The sequence below is a fragment of the Myotis nattereri genome (genome assembly GCF_964212035.1).
Source record: "Myotis nattereri genome assembly, chromosome: 2".
NCBI lineage: Eukaryota > Metazoa > Chordata > Mammalia > Chiroptera > Vespertilionidae > Myotis > Myotis nattereri.
In genome coordinates, this window is record NC_138076.1 from 63,700,251 (window position 1) to 63,720,490 (window position 20,240).

A 20,240-nucleotide genomic window follows, 5' to 3' on the forward strand; every position below is an offset into this window, starting at 1 on the left:
TAAAGGACTAAAATGTTTAAATCTTAACTTCTACTTTCTCTCCCACTTTCTCCATGGCGTTTTGCTTGAGATCTCCCAAAGCATCTATTCTCTTTTTCTGGTCTTCTGGTATATATTATCCTTAGACACAGAATTCCAAAGTTTACTGTTGTTCCTTACTCTTCATTTCCTGGAATCTTTGAGACCACTAGAATGGATGGGGTAGGATACTTGAGGAATTGAGAAAAAGCCTTCATAATTTGTGTGTTAAAGTTTATTTATATACATACAGTGAAATTAAAAAATGAAATAAAAAATGAAATTTATAAAAGAAAATAAATACATATAATGAGCCAGGCCCTGAGTTAAGTTTTAAGGATCCAAAGATATATTTAATATACTCTCTGCCATACAGTCTTGGCAGATTCCATGGGCTATCATAGTGCATAAAAAGGATACTAACTAGACATGGTTAGTAAGAAGAATGATGAAGGGAATGGGAGGCGGTTGGTGCAGAAAGGGCTTTCCTGACAAAGAAGGCAGCATCCATAAAGGTAGTCTCAGAGGAGACAAAGCAACTTATGACATTGCTAGAAATTCAGTAGGGTCAAATAAAAGGGTGAAAAAGTAGGCAAGGGCCAAGTTTTGGAAGATCTTGGTGCCATGATAAGGAATGTGAATCATATAGGAAACTATTGATATTTTTAAGCAAATGGAAAATATGATTGAATTTGCATTTTAGAAAAATCCTCTTGAGAGTAATATGGAGAGTTGTCTTGACTCCAGACTGTACGCTTCAAATGGGACACAGTTGGGAGTAGATCTTAGAAAAGTTCAGAAGGCTGTAATCATAGCTCAAATAAGAAATAAAAGATTGACCTGGAAGATAGGAGTGGGAATAGAGAACAAAGAATGGATTACAGAGATGTCTTCAATGGGATGTTCTGAGTGTACAAAGGAAGGAAAAGACAGCCGAGTCCTGGATTTTTGACTTAATCAAGTAGGTGCCATTTTACTGAACCAGGGAAAGAGGTTTAGATTTTAATAGGGAGATGCTGAGTTTAGATTTGGACAAGTGGAGTCTTACATTATTCTAAAACACCCAAAGCGATGACAGGCATTAACCTGTCTGAATCCCAAGAGCAAGATCTAGGCTCCAGGTATATATTTAGCCATAATTCCTTAGCATCTCACTGCTGCCAGTAGAAAGATCAGTCAGATTGAACAGAGACCATTAGAAGGTTTGATTGGCCTGAGACAAGTAACAGGAGTTCAAGGACCAGCTGAGGATAAAAAGTAGTAATGAAGAATAAAAATAAGCAGCCAAAGAGAGACTTCAGAGCAATAAGCTGGAGAGTGTCCTTATAGATTAGCAAAACAAACACATGATCTCCTTGCTCCCCAGGGTCTGGCCCCCAGCAGTAACTACAGCCATTTCAATCTCTGCCCCTCACCTTTTTGACCTCTTTCAGCCCCGTGGAAACAATCCTATATATCTGTACATTTCATGTTTCCATTTCACTCTCAATCTTTTCTTCCATTCTTTCTCTCCCTGTCTAACTCATCCTTCAGAATTCTCTTCTAAAGTTTCCAGTGCCATGAAATCTTATCTCTCTTCCCTCAACATGGAAGTCTTATCATCCAGCCTAATTTTCAATTAGTAATCAGATTGCAACTTTTTTTATGACACTTAGCACATTCCAACTTGCACCATATTTACTATGCACCAGAGTGTCCCCATTTCCCCCCTTCACTCCTCCTAGGTATAAGCTTCTAAAGAACCCATTCTCCCAAATTAGCCTCCACAGTGTACTACTTTGAAAACAAGTGCTTACTAATTATTTATTGAATCAGCACACATAGCACTTACATTAAATAACAGAGGTAGGTTCTTCTAGTCTTCTGATGAGGGAAAGAACCTCAGCTGAGGCTAACATGGAAATGCTAATTTATCAAGTTTGTGTCTGAAAGTTTTAATATATCTAAGCAGATACTGACCAGATAAATGATGGAAAAGCATTTCATAAAAGCACACTCAAGATACAGAGGGTGAAAGTGGAAACATAATGATAAGTATGTTTGTTTCAAAAATTGCTAACATACATTCATGTTATTCTCATACAAGGATAGTGAATACTTGCGTCCTCCCCTCCTACTGCTTTTATTTTATTAAATTAATATTATACAATAGGCATTCATAATTTTAAAAATTAATCTTGTATAATAGGTACATAAAAACAAGCACTATTAAATCACAAACACAAGGTATTTTTATTTATCTTATATCCTCAAGGCAGATATAAGATGCTATACTGACAGTTTCTCAATGATGTCCTACAAATAATCCTAAGCCTTTTCAATGTATTTTAGTATATTAAAAGTAAGGCAACCCAGTGGGGCTGTTCATTTAAATAGAATAAGGGTTAAATGATAACTTGACTTATCTTTTTTATGACAAAAAATAAAGAAATTGCAAGACCTTTTCACACATTAGATATGTATTGTCATTTATCATCTAGATATCAGGCTAGCAGTGCAAAGTAATAAAACATATCATCGAAAAATGTGCTATAGGTCTGAATCACTCTTTCATTCCACCTCCCAGCTAACTGTAGTATTAAATCAAACAAGCAGAACATTTCCTTAGGCAGCCATTGCCTTTTAATTTCCTGAAGAACCTTAAAATATCATTCATTACAAGTACTACACATATTTGGTTTTTAAAAGTCTCATAAATCAATAGCAGGCTGACTGTAATAATTATTACAAGTTAGTGCATAATTTTCGTGCTGAAGGCTGCATGCAGAACTTTAGCATATGCAAACGAGGCAATTCAAACTGTGTATAGATATTAATATGAAGAAGCAGGTAACGAGGTGCAGGCTATGAATTATGCATCAAGAGTGGCTGATCTTCAATGAGGAAAATGAATTCAGCATGTAATCTAATTAGTGATGGAAGTCTATTACATCTAACTGCAAAAGCAACCGTCCTTGAAACAAATTTATTTACAGTCCATGTTACCACTTGAAACAACTTTGAAATGATGTGTAAGACAACAGCTTAATTGTAAAAATTTTTTGTTTGTTTGTTTCAGTTCTAGACCTGGAAGGCCTCCTAAGAGGACTCAAAGTGTCACTTCCCCAGAGAACTCGCATATCATGCCCCATTCCGTCCCGGGCCTCATGTCTCCTGGGATAATTCCACCAACAGGTAAGAGTGTGCTTATTTATACTAAAAATATTGAAAACCAGCTAGTGCCATAGCATATATAAATAATATAGATGATATATATTTATGTAGACATTTACACCCATTTGATTATGTTTTGTGCACACTAAGATCTTACTGAGGTAAATTTATTTCAAAACTGCTTTATAGTTATCATTTCTTTATTTACAATAAAATGGAAGAGGCTTATTTGAGCCCACTACTAGAAGTTATTCTCATTAATCCCCTCACTAATATCAGACAACAACGTGTTGTCCCAGTTTTCCTATTGAGGAATCAAAACTCAGAGAGAGTGAGTGACTTTCCCAAGGCCAGGCAGCTGGTAAGTGTCAGTGGTTATGCAAACCCTTATCTTAGAACTCAGTTCTAAGTTTACCTCTCATTCCATTACTGCTCCAAAATAGATTGAAATGCAAAAAGAAAAAAGACAGTAACTATGTCAAATGGAAAGATCTCCCACTTTCTCCCAATCTATAACATGAATACATTTCCATTTGAAACATTTGGAGGGTGTTTATTACTAAAATTTTGATAATGTATAAGAGAATAGCCATGACCACATAAGCTTTACACCATAAACAACTTAAATATCACACTGCATGCAAAATAACTATTTGATTGCCACCAAATAGTGTTGTGTTAATCAATTCTTTTAATCACTTGCACACATTTTCCACTTTCCATGTTTCATCCAGACCCGTGAACAAATTAAAATAATAGCAATGATGATGATATTATTATAAAACTGGAGGCCCGGTGCACAAAAATTTGTGCACTGGCGGGGGAGGCAGTGTGGGGGTGTGTCCCTCAGCCCCACTTGTGCCTCTCACAGTCTGGGACCCCTCAGAGATAGCCACCTGCTGGCTTAGGCCTGCTCCCTGGGTGGCAGATGGCAGGCCCGATCCTGCGGTGCCTTCCCTGCCTCCCCAGGTCGCGCACATAGCAGGGCCGATCCGGGGGTTGGGGCGCCGCCCTGGGTTGGGTCACACACGGGACACCTGGGCGGGCCGGCCGATTGCTGCTGCCCCGCCTGGCTGCCCCAGGTCAGGTCGCATATGGACGCCTGCCGCCCCGGGTCGCAGATAGCAGGCCCGGATGGTGACAGCGCAGGTGGGATGGTGCTGTCCCACCCCACTAACCCCCAGGTCGCAGATAGCAGGCCCAGATGGCAGCAGGGCAGGTGGGATGGCACTGTCCCGCCCTGCTTGCAGTATGCAAATTAGCTGCCATCTTTGTTGGTGGTTAATTTGCATATTGTGCTGATTAGCCAATGGGAGGCATAGCGAAAGTACTGTCAATTACCGTGTTTGTCTATTATTAGATAGGATATATAATATTTGCAATAAAGATCTCCAAAATAGAAGTTTATTGAGGAGCTATACATATAGACATAAGCATATACTTGCCATGGAAAAAGACTAGGAATTTTCATTTTTTTCTCTGAATTCCCATATCAACATGTTTTGTGTGTGTGTGTGTGTGTGTGTGTGTGTGTTCTTTTGTAACATTTATCTTTCTCTCTTCTGTGATATTATCATGGAATATATTTTTTCACATTCCATATTTGGTTGAAAGCTCCTTAAAAACAATGAATGTTTTAATTCTTTTTTTGTGTGTGTGACAGCATTTGAACAGTTTATTCACCTTTGTGGACCTTTATCAAACATCAGTTGAGCTGAATTTGAATTGATTTATATGTCTGATTTTTTCAGTAAGGTACCACATTATAAACTTAACAGTAAATTATTTAAAGTCCCATGGAGAATTGTATTTTTATGCTAATTTTGCTGATGAAAAATCAAGACGTAGAAAATGAAATTAATAGCAGAAAATGACCCAATTGCAAAGCAACTGTCATTATTTCTATTTGTTTAGTTAGTCATATTTCTCAAACAGAATCCTACTGCCTGAAATTCTGATTACACAGACAATAGGGTGATAAGGCCTGGGGTGAGGAGTGGAGGAGGGCTAGGAGGAATCAATGAGGGCGTTGGGGAAGGGACATATGTAATACTGTCAAAAATAAAAATTAAAAACAATAAAAATTATAAATTTGAGACATAGAAATGAAATAGGTAGTGGTTTTTTAAGTTTTAATGGTTTTTATTTAACTAGATAAAATTTCCTGATTCAAATATTTGGTTTTTTTTTTATGTAGTGCAGAAGCCAGATGGAACTAAAATCTTAACTTTTCATATTTAATATTTGTAAGACTCAGGTGTACTAGAAGAAAGATCTAAGAATCTTTGACAGTAAATTTCATAATAAACTATATGTTTTGGAGATTTTAAAAAGTAATCGCTTTTAATAATCATTATTCTATGTTTGATAAGTTTGTGTTGATTGTCACATATTAGTAAATGCAGTTACCTGATGAGTGAAAAGTATTCTAGATTATATTCACACTAGAGGCCTGGTGCATGAAAATTTGTGCACTCAGGGGAAGCAGGGTCCCTCAGCTCCCCGGGGGATCGGGCCTAAGCTGGCAGTCAGACATCCCTCTGGCAGCCCAGGAGCCCTCGGGGGATATCCGACATCTTAGCGCTAGAGGCTTCCACCACTGCTGCTGCCCTAGCCAGCCATGAGCCAGCTTCTGGCTGAGTGGTGCTCCCCCTTTTGGGAGTGCACTGACTACCGGGGGACAGCTCCTGCATTGAGCATCTGCCCCTTGGTAGTCAGGGTGCATCATATCAACCTGTTATTTCTGGTCCTTCCACCATTAGGGTCAATTTGCATATTTCCCTTTTATTATATAGGATTAAAAGGAAAGATCTGGTTCCAAATTGTCAGTGAACATTTAAACTTTGAAGTTGAAGACAGTAAATAGTTTATTACCAAAAACATGATGAAATAAGATGATGTCATCATATTATGTAGATAGCAACACCTCACATATTTAACACCATCAAGTGACTTTGCAGTACATGGAGTTTGTGAATAACTGGTTATTATATGCCAAAACTCAAAATATAATATTAAGTTATTTTTGATAGGTTTCTTCCTGGCTTGATGAACAGAGAAACCAAAGATAATTAAACTGGTCTTATCTTTATGTGCATTTATTTTTGTATTAGGATCATTTCATTTATTTCTCTTGTGCTGTTCTCAGACATTTTTTTTTTCATTTACTTTTTTACCTTTGTTCTTTGTAGTATCTTGTGAACCCAGAAACCAGAAATTCTTTTAAGCTTATTAAGCATTATATTGAAAAAGACCTCATACAGTCATGTTCAATAGAAGGATGAGGAAATAGAGGCTCATCAGGAGAGTAAACTGAATTGAAAAGTGGTCTTGGACAGTTTAGCGCTATGTAGAGCTCAGTGACTGGCTTTAAGACAAGGTGTGTGTGTTCATTATTGCCTATTGCACTTACTTTCAACTTTTAGAGATTGGTCCAAAGCTTTAAAATGGCCAAAAGTTTTCTTCTTGCACATAAATGATGTTATCTTAATATATTCAATATGATTGCTCTTTTTACATATCATTTTTGTAGCTGGAGAAGTTTAGATTTTAGGGAATATAGGATAGCTCCATCCTTGAGTTATTTACTATCTTAAAATATTGACCTGAAATCTAATGTTAAAGAAATCTTTTATAGTTCTCAAAAGAGTGCAACATGTTTCTTCTAGGAAGAACTTAGAATATTGGTGAAATATGACTCAACATGAACATATAGACTTTTATGTCCCAGACTTTATTTATATTTGCTACATTCTTTCCCTATATTTGTTACTTTCTTAGAAAAAAAGATGTAATTTTTTTCTTTCTAAGATGGGTGAAGTATTTCATTTATTTTTGTTAAACTCAAAGAAAAGTTATATATTGATATTGTTGACATTAAGCAAACTAGTTGTTTTAAACTATATATTTTTATTGATTTCAGAGATGAAGGGAGAGGGAGAAAGAGATAGAAACATCAGTGGTGAGAGAGAATCATTGATTGGTTGCCTCCTGCACGCCCCACACTGGAGAACTATCCCACAACCCTGGCATGTACCCTGACTGGGAATCAAACTGCGACCTCCTGGTTTATAGGTCGACGCTCACCCACTGAGCAACACCAGCCAGGCCAAACTAGTTTGATGTGTTTTTGACTTGTGAGTTTATAATGTTAAAAATTTGTTTTCAATAGTATATTTATTGTATCAATATCTTTGAAAGAATTGGAAATCATGTTTCTAATACTAGTAAGACAAATAAATAAAGATGTAAGTCTAAAAAAAAAAAAGAAGAAGAAAATAAACTCCGCCCCCCAAATATCACATCCTCTCTAAGATTTAAATTGTAGTCTACCTATGAACATTGACTTGTACTTTTATACTCCTAGTATTACCATTTGAAAAGCATAATTGCAAATTTGCTTTCAAATTTGCCAGAATTGGTCCTGTGAGATAGAAAATTCATTAATATTTCCCTAGCTGGTTTGGCTCAGTGTATAGAGTGTTGGCCTGCGGACTGAAGGGTCCTGGGTTCAATTCTGGTCAAGGGCACATGCCCAGGTTGTGGGCTCAATCCCCTGTTGGGGGCTTGCAGGAGGCAGCCGATTAATGATTCTCTCTCACCATTGATGTTTCTATCTCTCTCCCCCTCTCCCTTCCGCTCTAAAATCAATAAAAAATATAAAAAAGAAAATTCATTAATATTTACAAATTTATAAAAATCTATCAACCTAATAATTTTCTCATTTTTTCTTTTCAACAATTAAACATTGGACTTAAATAATATATTTTTCTGGAGGCCTCTGTTTATTTCAGAAAAAATATGACTATTTTTATTTTTTTAAAAGTCTTCTCAGCTCTAACATTACGTATTTCAGTATATTTTATTTACTTATCTACTTGTTTATTTATTTTTTCCTCTTACACTTCATAAAATGCATTGATTTTTGTTTAAACTTTCAATATGCTTCTTCAACACATTAAAATCACTTTTTGAGTCATCTAACACAGTGTTCCAGATCACATTACCTTCATCTCCTTCTAAGTTATTTGAGATATGTTCCCATTTTGAGCTTTAGTTTGAGTAAGAATATATAAGTTAAAAAAAATACAAACCAATACAAACCCACACCTTTGAGATTGCTTATGGAGTTTTTATTTGTTTGTTATTTTGGTTACTTAAGTAGACTTGTGTGTAACCTTAGAAGGGGGTGTGGGCAGATGGTGATAATTTCTAAAATTTATGGTCTTCATCAGATGCCATAGCAACCAGCAGTGGAAGTCAATGAAAGAAAGAAGGCTCTTTGTAGAGCTTCACAATGCAATACCTCCTGTAGTGCTCCCTACATTGATTTGAACTGAACACATATCATAAATCATTTATTATAATAAATACCAGTTTGGAAAAAATTCATCTTAGCAACAGAGTTCCAATAACTGGAATTATGTATATTTTCCAGTTAAGAAAAGGGTTACTTAAGAATTCTAAATACTCCTCTCTTGTTCCAGGAGAGTAATTTGGCCAAATTCTGATTTTATCTTTAGGCAGAATGAAAACTAGTTTTGAAATACAATTTTATATAAATACTAAAAGGTAACTCAATGAGTCCCAGATATTTGCATTTTACATCAAAAGAAAAGTTATCTAATACCTAAATATTTTCAATTGCACTCAAATTAAATAAATGAATAATTTATAGTTTTGTTTCTTGAGCTTGTCTATTCTTTCACAGTGACCTTGTAGGCACATAACCAATATGTGTTCAGGATAAATAAAGTAATTGAATGCACATAGGCATTATATTTAAAATTTAAGAAATTATAAATGCAGTTTTATCTTTTTGGAACAATACGAGGCCAAGGCAATATTAACCAATAGTTAATCCCATTGAAGCATTATTCTCTTTAGAAAAAGATTGTAGCAAAGTGTTTTCATGTGGATTTATAATTCAAAAACCTATTTTTAAAGTTTATATCCTTTATTTTTGATACTAAATGTTAATAACTAACAACAACATCCACACTAACTCTTTTTGTATTATCAACATTTGTAATATTTTAAATCCATTAAAGATTTCAACTTCTGAGGGGAAAATTCATAGTATGGAAATGTGCCTTGTATGTTGAGAATTTTTTTTTATAACAAAGTGTTATATTCCCTGAGGAGACTCACAAGTAATGATAACATAAAAATGCACAAATAAATGAATCAATCATCTTCATTAATAAACTAGAGGCCCAGTGCACAAAATTTGTTCACATGCGGTGAGGGGGGGGGGCGGTGGGGGGGGGGCGGGCGTTGTCCCCTCAGCCCAGCCTGCACTCTCTCCAATCCGGATCCCTCTCACAATCCAAGACTGCTGGCTCCTAAGTGCTCACCTGCCTGCCTGATCACCCCTAACCACCTCTGCCTGCTGGCCTGATCACCCCTAACTGCCCCCCTATGGGTCTGGTCGCCCCTTACTGCCCCCCTGCCGGCCTGGTCGCCCCATGCAGCCTGCTGTTCAGTCATTTGGTCGTCCCTCATTAACCCCCCTGCCGGCCTGGTTGCCCCACACAGCCTGCTGTTCAGTTGTTACTGTGACGGTGTCCTGGGCAATTTGCATATTGCCCTATTATTAGTGTAGATTACAGATAACAATCTCCTGAAATGCCTTACTAAAAAAGCAAATATGATATAAACTATTTAGACCAGTGATATTTATGTAGTATTTGTATGTATGCATTTTCACATATTTATATATTAGAAACATTTGTGAAGTTTAATCACTAGACATTTTGAGGGTAGCATTCACAGTTTCTATAAGATGTGGACATAACTTTGAAGGTCATTATCAGCCTCCCACATCCAACAAGTGGCTGGTTAAAGTATTGTGAGGGACCCAAGCATGGTGTGGTAGACATGCATACAAACAACCTTGGGGAATTTTGAAAATTTTCATTCACCTTGGTATCCCAGTGTGTTGAATATTGCTTGCTACAGAGCAGATATTCAAGAGAAATATTTGTTATGTGAATATGGCTAATATATCTTTAGTAATGAATTTCTGAGAGGAATTAAGCTTCAGAGATACAAATGTAAACATTGGTGTTATAATGCAGTGTGCAGTACCCCCCTACACATGGTTAGGCTCCATATGAAAGCTTTGAGTTTAGAGACTAACAAGGTGCACTAAGTAAATGGAGGGCATTATTTTTTTGTTTATAGGTTATGGTGACTACATTTATCATCAACAATTGGTGAAATTTATATCCCTAAATTGATGCTGTAGAGAAGCAATATTTACAGGAATAAAATAGCAAAGGAGAACATATTAGTCTTCAAAATTCTTTCATAACACTATATCATTCACCATGCCATGTACTTCTTTAAGGATTGGACTCCTCACTGAACCCAAAGTATCTTGACATATAACTAATTTAGTGCTTTTATGAATAAAATACAACATAATTTAACTGAATGTAAATATATCTTTGATATGGGGAGCTAGATAATAAATATACTTATTTTATTAAATGTATAATACACATTATCATCAAGCATTTCAATACATCACAGTATGCCTTGGGTCTGTTACTACTGTAGAAATTCATAAAAATCTTTTTTTTTCTAAGCTCTTAGAGCAAATATCTGTTATTTTTAGATTTAATTATATAGTCATGTATTACTAGATTGCTGGACCGGCCTCTCCTCTACTTAATTTAGAGGAAAATTACAGTCCTTTCTTCTCTAATTTGTTTCTCTCTCCAAGTTTCTATTGAGTTCTGCAGTCTCATATGGGCCATAGTAAGAGTTATAATCTACTTACAGGTCTCTCTCAATACATTTGTAGCAATGAAGTTGCTAATATCCTTAATTGACTAATTGCTGGGTATTATTTGCTTCTTTTTTAGTAATATGATGCCTCCTTTGACAGTTGAGAAGTTTATTTACATTAAGAAAAGCAAATCCGATATTAAGAATCAACTCATGATTAAAATAGTGGGTGGTGTGTGGATGAACTGGGGTTTTGTGGATTACCTATTTATTTGTGAGATTCTCAGTGTTTTAATCCCTTAGATGTACAGTATGTCAAATGTTGTCTTTTATAACTGACTGCAATTTATCGACCAGTAGGAGCTGCTATTTCTATCCTGTTTTTCTCCGTAAGCAAGAAATGCAAATAGAGTGTATTTTTCATTCAGGAAAAACAACCAACGTTGCTGTAGATACATGTTGAATATTCTTAAAGGTGTTGTAGGACACAAGTCATTCAAAACAAGTTAAACATGATAATTTGCTCGTCTCTTTTGCTGTCTCCTGTGGACTTTCCCCACTGAGATTTACTTCAAAGTTTTAACACCTTCTCTTAATGATGGGACTCAGGTTTGTTGTTAAGGTTTTAACTATACCATGCTCAAACTTTTTAACATTTTCTCCATGCATTTTGGGGATACATTTTACATTTTCTCTTGCCTCTTTATAAAGAAGTAGAATTGCTAATTGAAAGTGTTGACAGGACCAAACATTTCAAAAGAAGTTGGCAAATGTCAGAAAGATAATACAACTTTGTATTTAGTGTCCTAAAACTTTCATTGCTCTAGTCTGAGCGATCATAAGACCTGATTTGAAAACATTCCGCATGTTTTTCAAATCCTTTTCATGCAAAGGATTTTATTAGGTTATGTAATCATGTAAACCAACATCATACTAAAACTTCTGAAAGTGCTTATTTATGCCTAAACTTAGTGGATAGGAATATAAAAACCAGATAAAGGGAAAAAAAACAATACTATATTACTCTGCACTTCAAATAACAGCTGGAATACTATGGGTAGTTATGGCACCATGATTTTTAGTAGAATATTGACTAACTGGTGAGCATTAAGAGAATAGACTAGCGTAACAGGAATTTGGAAATACTGGTGATGCTTAGTCTTAAGAAGATGTGCAGAGGGTCAGAAAGAGGATGATAGAGTAGATTCATATATTGCTCATTTGCCTACAGAAACCTAATTGATGGACAATCATTACAGAGAGGGCTGCATTTGCTTCCATAAGGAAGAGCCTTGCTACATGGAGAACTGTCTAAGCATGGAATGCATAACTCAAGACTTTTCCTTAGACAGAAGGGTTAAAAAAAAGTGGGATGAGAAGTTTTTAGCCAAGGTTTTTACATTTAATTAATTTTTATGACTCATATTGTTCATGGCAATAAAGAGGAATAGTTTTTACAAACGTTTTTTTCCTCCTTGACCATCAGCTATCCATTTTCTCTCTCAGCAACCACTGTTGTTAGGAATATTTAAAGGTAATTTGAATTGGAGGAGGTAGATTGAATAAGACCATCGTGTTCCCTTCTAATTATAAAATTTTATAGAGTCTATTTTATTTTACTTGGAATTATTCTTCCAAACTTGATATGCATTTCTAGTTAAATGGTGTCCATCCTTCAGAGCTTTATATCCTAATATTATTTCATAGTTTTTAAGATAGTTTTTTTTTTAAATTACTTCTGAGGTAAAATGTTTCAGATTTATAAGTTGTCATACTGTTCATTAGACTGGTTTTTATCAATGGAATAGTTAATTCATGGATACAACTATGACTATGGTAAGCTAACAAATACTTTTGTTTCAATTGAAATAAACATTTAAATCCTACTTTTTCCTTTGTCCTTTCACAACTATTCCTTGAAGTGGTGCATAGCTGTACATTTAATAAAAAGAAATGGCAATAATTGGCAATAATATAAATTAATGCTTATAGTTGTAGGATTTGGAGCTTGAGTGGAAAAAATAATATAATATTAACCAGTAAAGATTATCATAAATGATAGAAGAAAGATGTGAACTCTTTAAGTGATTTAAATAAAAGATCTTGAACTTTACCATAAATTACTTTGAATTGACTTTCCAATTTAAAAAAATAAAGTCTCCAAGTGAGGAATAAATTCTTGAAAACATAGGAACCTTCCAGTCACACCGCTTTTTAACTGTGTATTAATTAAGCCAGTCAAATGTTTTGATTCTTTATTTCACACCTGTAAAAAAGAATATTTTTATTATATCAAAATGACTTTTCTTGCTGAATTGAGCTAAATGTCAAGTGACACAATTTATACCAGCATTCTGCAAATGATGAAACTAGACAAAGATAAAGTATTATTATTATTAATTATTATTATTATTATAACAAAATGGGATGATCCAGTTGTTATTGATTATTATTGCTAATTTTCCATGCTCATATCAACTCCATTCTATTTAAGAATAAAGTGATAACTTTTTAAATGTATAGCTTATGTTTAGGAAATATTAGTTCGGCAAGTTGTTCAAATTCATATAAATGTACTCCATAGATATTCCTGATAGAGGTAGTTAACACTAAAGTTTGGTTATTACATGTTTACTTTTCAGGACTTTCTGGCAATAATTTCCTTTTATGAATCTTTGTTTTTGGGAAAAATAAGCTTTATGGTTATGACATATGAGACTATTATATGTTCAAACTATATATTGTTTTCAGAAAAATGCACACTACAAATTGTCATAGACCTTAAAGATGGAGATGCCTTTCGATTGATTATGCTATGCCATTTAATTGTTCAATATGAATTAAAGTATACTGTGAAGTAAACAATAAAGTTGGATTTCAAAATGATAAAACTGTAACCTAATTCAATAAATTGAATCAGATTACATAAACACTCTTGGACTTCATTAATAAAGTAGTCAGTATAATTAATGTGAAAGCTTTTTATCATATTCACTTGTTGATATATGGCTTAGGATATAAACAGTAGACTAAACTCTTTCAAGTTCATCTTTTCTGCCATTTCACATTTTAATTAAAGTTGCCATAAGGCCAATTCCTAGAAAAGGCCAATTCCTAGAAAAGCCACCAGGGATTTGATTGTTTTATCTTTGCTGATTTTAGAATACAATGAGGTGGTTATGATTTTCTTTTTAAAGGACATGTGTTTTTGAAACAGCATGGTATTCGTATGGCTCTTAAGTTGAACTGGAAAGTCTGGCTTTCATTCTTTTCCTTATCACTTGCTAGCAATGTGACCTTGACTAATACCATCTGGTCTCACTTGTTCAATCATCACAAGTAGATACTGGCACCTAAAACCCCACTTTAGCAAAGAGAAAAAACGTTAAGGGACTTGTCCCAAGTTTCACTATTGTGTGCTAGAGTCAGTTTTCAATTCAAGCTTTCTGACTCCAATTTACTGGTTATTTTCCTACATTAAGCTGCCTTCTGAAATACTTACTTTATCATCTATAAACCAAACATCATAAGATCTGCCTTATCTCCTACTTGATAGGACTCTGTGAAGAACAAATGAGCTAATGTATCACAAAATGCTTTCAAAGTCTTATATAACAGGATGTCATCTGATATTTAGTTTTATTATGATGATATTCAAAACAGGACTTTTGCCTTGTTCAAAATAGAAACCAGTTGTTTATCTCCCTGTTTGAACCTATGAATTCTGGGAATGATGGTTCCTTTCCTATGATTATGGCATCAGATTATAAACATATCCTCAATTTTTTCTAAATTTATTATTTTTTAAAATATATTTTTATTGATTTTTTACAGAGAGGAAGGGAGAGAGATAGAGAGCTAGAAACATCGATGAGAGAGAAACATCGATCAGCTGCCTCCTGCGCATCTCCTACTGGGGATGTGCCCGCAACCCTGGCACATGCCCTTGACCGGAATCGAACCTGGGACCCTTCAGTCCGCAGGCCGACGCTCTATCCACTGAGCCAAACCAGTTTCGGCTCTAAATTTATTTTTAAAAAATAATTTTATTGATTTCAGAAAAGAAGGGAGAGGGAGAGAGATAGATAGAAGCATCAATAATGAGAGAGAATTGCTGATCGGCTGCCTCCTGCACACCCCACACTGGGGATCAAGCCAGCAACCCTGGCATGTGCCCCGACCAAGAATCAAACTGTGACCTCCTGGTTCCTAGGTCGACACCCAACCACCGAGCCACGCTGGCTGGGCCTCAATTTTTTAAAATAATTGCTTTTGTATCTTCAAGTTAGCTCAAACAAAGTAATTTTCTCCTGATAGAAACCTCTTCTCATGTCAATGAGTACTTTTTGATCACCATGATATATAGAAATTTGTGATACAAATTTAACTCACTGCAATGCCTCTTACATCAAATCCTTTAATGGGCTATCATTCTATCAAACACATTAGCTCATATTAGTTTTGTATTTAAGAAATGCAGTATTATGTAGAGATAATATTTTAAACACATATTCCTAGGTGTTGAATCCGATTTCTGGAATGTAAGAATATGACTTAAAGAATCAGTGTTAAGTTTTTAAGAATTAAAGGGGATATAGGACTCTTTGTCTATTCCAAAGATCTATGCAACTATAAGTTGCTATTTGGGTTAGACTTACAAATGTGATGCTATATCATCAAAATTCTCTTTAAACATGTACAATATTCAGTATTAAAATCAATAATTTTTTTAATATATCTAATAATGCATTATTCCCAGAAGTCAATTTTTGAGCTCTTCTTTCTCCTATTAAAACATCTAGTTGAGCCCAGCTGTTGTGGCTTAATGGTTGAGCATCAAGCTATAAACCAGGAGGTTATGGTTCAATTCCCAGTAACACCACGTGCCCAGGTTGTGGACTTGATCCCAGGTGGGGGCATCTAGGAGAGGCAGCCTATCTCTCTCATCATTGATGTTTCTATCTTTCTCTCCCTTCCTCTCTCTGAAATCAATAAAAATATGTTTTAAAAAACAACGTTTAGTTAAAAACTACTTTCTAAATGTGAAAATGTAGCATGATGAAGGTTTTCAAAATCTTGTCTATTTTGGATACTTCCATCAATGTATTAAAGCAATAAATGCCCCTTGTAAAATCTATTGCTTTATTAGTTAATGAAATCCTTTCAGGGAATTATATTAGGAGAAAATATTTAAGAAGAATAATATGGAACCATGTTGATTCAAATTAATATAAATGCAAGTATATCTAAATTTAAAGAAAATTAATCTCTTAATAGTATAATACTAGCGGCCTGGTACACTAATTCATGCATGAGTGGGGTCCTTCGGCCGGCCCTGTGGGATTGGGCTGAAACTAGCTCTCCGAAATCCCCTGAGGGGTACCAGATTGTGAGAGGGTGCAGGCCAGGCTGAGGGACTCTACAAGTGCACAATCGGAGCTGGGTAGGGATGCAGGAGGTTGGCTAGCTGGGGAGGGACCGCAGGAGGGGTCCAGGTCACGTCTAGCTGGTCACACTCAGTCCCAATGGACTGGACCCCAGCAGCAAGCTAACCTACTGGTCAGAGCATCTGCCCCCTGGTGGTCAGTGCACGTCTTAGCTAGTGGTTGAGAGGCCTTAGCATATCATTAGCATATTAGGCTTTGATTGGTTGAATGGACAACCGGGCACTTAGCATATTAGGCTTTTATTATATAGGATAGCAATATTTTAAAATTATTTGAGCATGACATTCTTCTCACCATACATAACCTTTTATTGAACAAATTACATTTAAGGATACCATTATCATATGACCTATCCATATGCGTTGTCTTTTTTATTTATAATGTCAATTTCTTCTCAGTATAGACTTCATGAAATAATAATATTCTAAGAATTTTTAAAGTTACCATGAGCTCTGCATCAATCATCTATAATAAAATACTATATGTGTCAATAAGAGAGGACCTGTAGAAGGTAAACATTTTAGAAACATGCACTTTACCCAAATACTAATATTGTTATTTTAATGAAACAAGGAGATAGTCTCTTTTGCTATTCTTTAAATTGGTCATAAAAATAGTCTGTATCATAACCCATTAATGCACTATCCCATATTCTTAACAGTAATGTTAATTTACCCTTGAATGTGTCAACTGTCAATCTAGTTAATTTTGCCTAGATCACTATTGTTCTTGGCCTGAATTCAAGAAAATCTATTGCTTCTAGGGTTCCTAGGCATTAATGTCCTAAATTTTATAATTATAATTAAGCACATGTGACATGGACTATCCTTATATGTCCATGTTTCTTTTATCGGTAGGAATCAGATCTTTTTAAAGTGAGACCTTAGCCATGTAAAGATTTGAGTGTACTATTGCTTTTTTCTTTAGTTTTTCTTCACAAAATATTATTCAAAATACCTTGACCTATAGTCTTTATAGTAAGTATTTATTCCTATTCTATATGAAAAATGTATCTAGAATTTTATAACAAATATGGTTAATTCACAGTTCCATCATTAATGTGACTCCAAATTTCATCTCAATCTTCAGAACATAGATTTAAGATTTTTTTGTCCCCTTTGCTTCATATTTATAATAATTGTGAGTATATACTTGTTTTTTATTCACTATTTTCACATTAAACTCTTAATGAACAGGGTATAAAAATTATTTCAATAATTTATGGCTATTAAACTTTCAAATTCTACATTTATTTTATTATTCTTCTTTATCCTGTTTTCCAAAGGTGGGGGGGGATTGTTTCTGAAATTCACAAAAAGTTTAGTCTTGATAGAAGAATTAACATATAGCATTTTTTATTTTACAATGAATCTCAAAATCCAAATGAAAGATTTGAATATTAGGACCTTGACTTGACTCACCTCTGCTTAATTTTGACAGTTGTCTTAAAATGAATTTAGTGTTTAATGAAATTTTCTGGACTGATAACTCAAGACCTGAAGAGAACAATTCTAGTAGTGAGAAAGTAATTTTCTGGCCTAATTACACCTTCGACCTCACTACAAAGTCTGTCAACAAAAGTGCCAGGTTTGATCATGATTTTTTTGACGTGTATTCACCAATCTATTTCACACAGGAGACTTTTAACAATAGCATTTGGTTTTTGCAACCTAACTAAGATTTTACTTCTGGGAATCAAACCTCAAGGTACTATTGCTTAAATCTCTTTTAGAGTTGAAAAATTATGTAGATATTAATGAACTTTATGCATTGCACATTTTGGAAATCTGAAAAGCTATATTGAGATGGTAATGCAAATTACATCAAGTATTAGGAAATTAATGATAAATTGGTTTTAAAAAATTAACAACTAGAGTCTCTGGAATCTTTATTTCTTGTCTGTATTCACTGTAAAGGCCTAGAGAAAGTTAAAGAATCTAATAGTTTGGAATCTATAAAACTAGGCTCTTAAGGGGATCCTTGATTAAACAACTTATTATGTATGACATTGGCAATTCCCTTTAATGTCTGAGCCTGAATTTTTCTCTATTTCAGTGATAAAATAGTTAATGTTTAATTATTTAATTGTCAACCCTTGGTTTCCTTCTCCAATAACTTTTGATTAGAAGACATTTGACTGTTGCATTAAAGATCTGTTCATGCTTTTCATATGAACCTAAGTTCTGCTCCCCAAACCTGAATTATCTATTCCTCAAACTTGTTTATTTGTTTTTCCCCCTCCTCTTCTTTCCTCTCCTCTTCATTTTGACTTTTATTTAAAGCAGTTTAAATGTTGATGTTTATGAAACCTTGTGTTAAGCAGAGGCTTAAGAAACAGAAGATAACTGATTGATATTCTTGAATTAGTGGCTCTGCCCTTTCTGATTTTAATTCCTCCATCTACTTCTAATACTTTTCTTAGATGGAGAAGTTACTCCCACATACACTTGTACTCACACACATCCCTCATTTCTAAATAAGTAAGGGACATATAGTAATTAAATACTTGCAGTTAATCTGAAATGAATATCTGTTATATTTATCTTGAAACACATTCATAACTATACTAGAGGCCTGATTCACAAAATTCATGTAAGAGTAGGCCTTCCTTCCCCCTGGCTGCTGGCACCGGATTCCCTCCGGCACCCAGGAATCAGGCTTCCCTCACAGCCCCGGCTTCATCCAGAAGATAGTCTGAAGATAGTCTGGAAGAACGTCCAGTCTAATTAGCATATTATACTTTTATTATTATAGATGAAAAGCCATTTGTGGAATATACACTTTAGAAATAATCATTAATGTATTCAGCAAATATTTATTTTGACTTTTAGAGGTTATAAAAATGAATGTCATTGTCACTCAGGAAACTATAATTAAAGATACAAAGTGGTAATTACCAAGAGAGCTAAACAAAACACAGTACATTTTTAAAGAGAAAGAGAAGACTAGGGATTAAGGGGATAGCCATGGTCACCGTTTTGGAAAGTGACATTTAATATTGGCTTAAATGTGTATGATTTGACTCAAATTGTATTTGTACAACACAAATACATGAAAAATAAAGTTGAGAACACTTTTTTTTTTAAATATAATATAAAGATAGGGATTTACATAGGTCACAGACTGTGTTGTTACTGAAGATTCAAGGTGATCATTAGCTGATTAATGAACATATAATTTTCAGATCATTAGAGTATTAGTGATTGTTACCATCTATAGGGATTTATTATATTTCAGTTACTAAGTTCTTTTACATATATTAATTCATTTAATCCCTATAATATGACTTTGGGTAGTTAGGATGGTTTCCATTTTACCGATGAGTAAATTTTGGCACTGATTTTTCTTGCTCAAATTTGTTAACTTGGCTACCAAACCTGCCTTCTAATTCACGCCGCAATAGCCTTTCATGCTTCTCTGCAGCCTTGGGTCCACTTAGGGTTATTGTTTTTGATCATGATATTTTGGAAGCATTCACCAATCCATTTCACCCTGGACATTTTCAACAACAATATTTGATATTTTTAACCTAAGTATGACTTTTGCATCTGGGAATAAAGTCTCAATGTACTGGTGTAAACATGGTGATTCACTTAAGTCCACTTTAAATTTGACAAGTTACGTGAGCATTAATGAGCTCTGCATATTACACTGTTTTGGCAGCAGCCTTGCTTGCTTAGACCATAGCAACAGTGTTGTGTTCTTTTATGGTTATTATGTTTTAAAAGATCATGATAGAAAACAATTTGTTCAAAATGTGTAATCGAAACTGGAAGTTATTTTATTAAGATTGGTTAAAGGAAATGAAGTTATTTAGACAAAAAATGGGGCTATAGAGGAATGGCATGATCATTGTCTTTGGGTATTTGACAAAGGATGTGGATCAAT

The 20,240-nt window shown here is 34.6% G+C and overlaps 1 protein-coding gene across 2 annotated transcripts in view; it reads left to right on the forward strand.

The window, feature by feature from the left end:
• The window catches only part of DACH1 (dachshund family transcription factor 1), a gene marked incomplete at both ends in the record, with an annotated part of 446,771 nt that overhangs the window by 181,961 nt on the left and 244,570 nt on the right, over positions 1-20,240 (forward strand). For both annotated transcript variants that reach the window (XM_081082371.1, XM_081082370.1), the window contains one exon: positions 3,077-3,192. In XM_081082371.1, the coding sequence (XP_080938497.1) occupies positions 3,077-3,192 (116 nt within the window). The remainder of the gene's footprint in view (positions 1-3,076; positions 3,193-20,240) is intronic.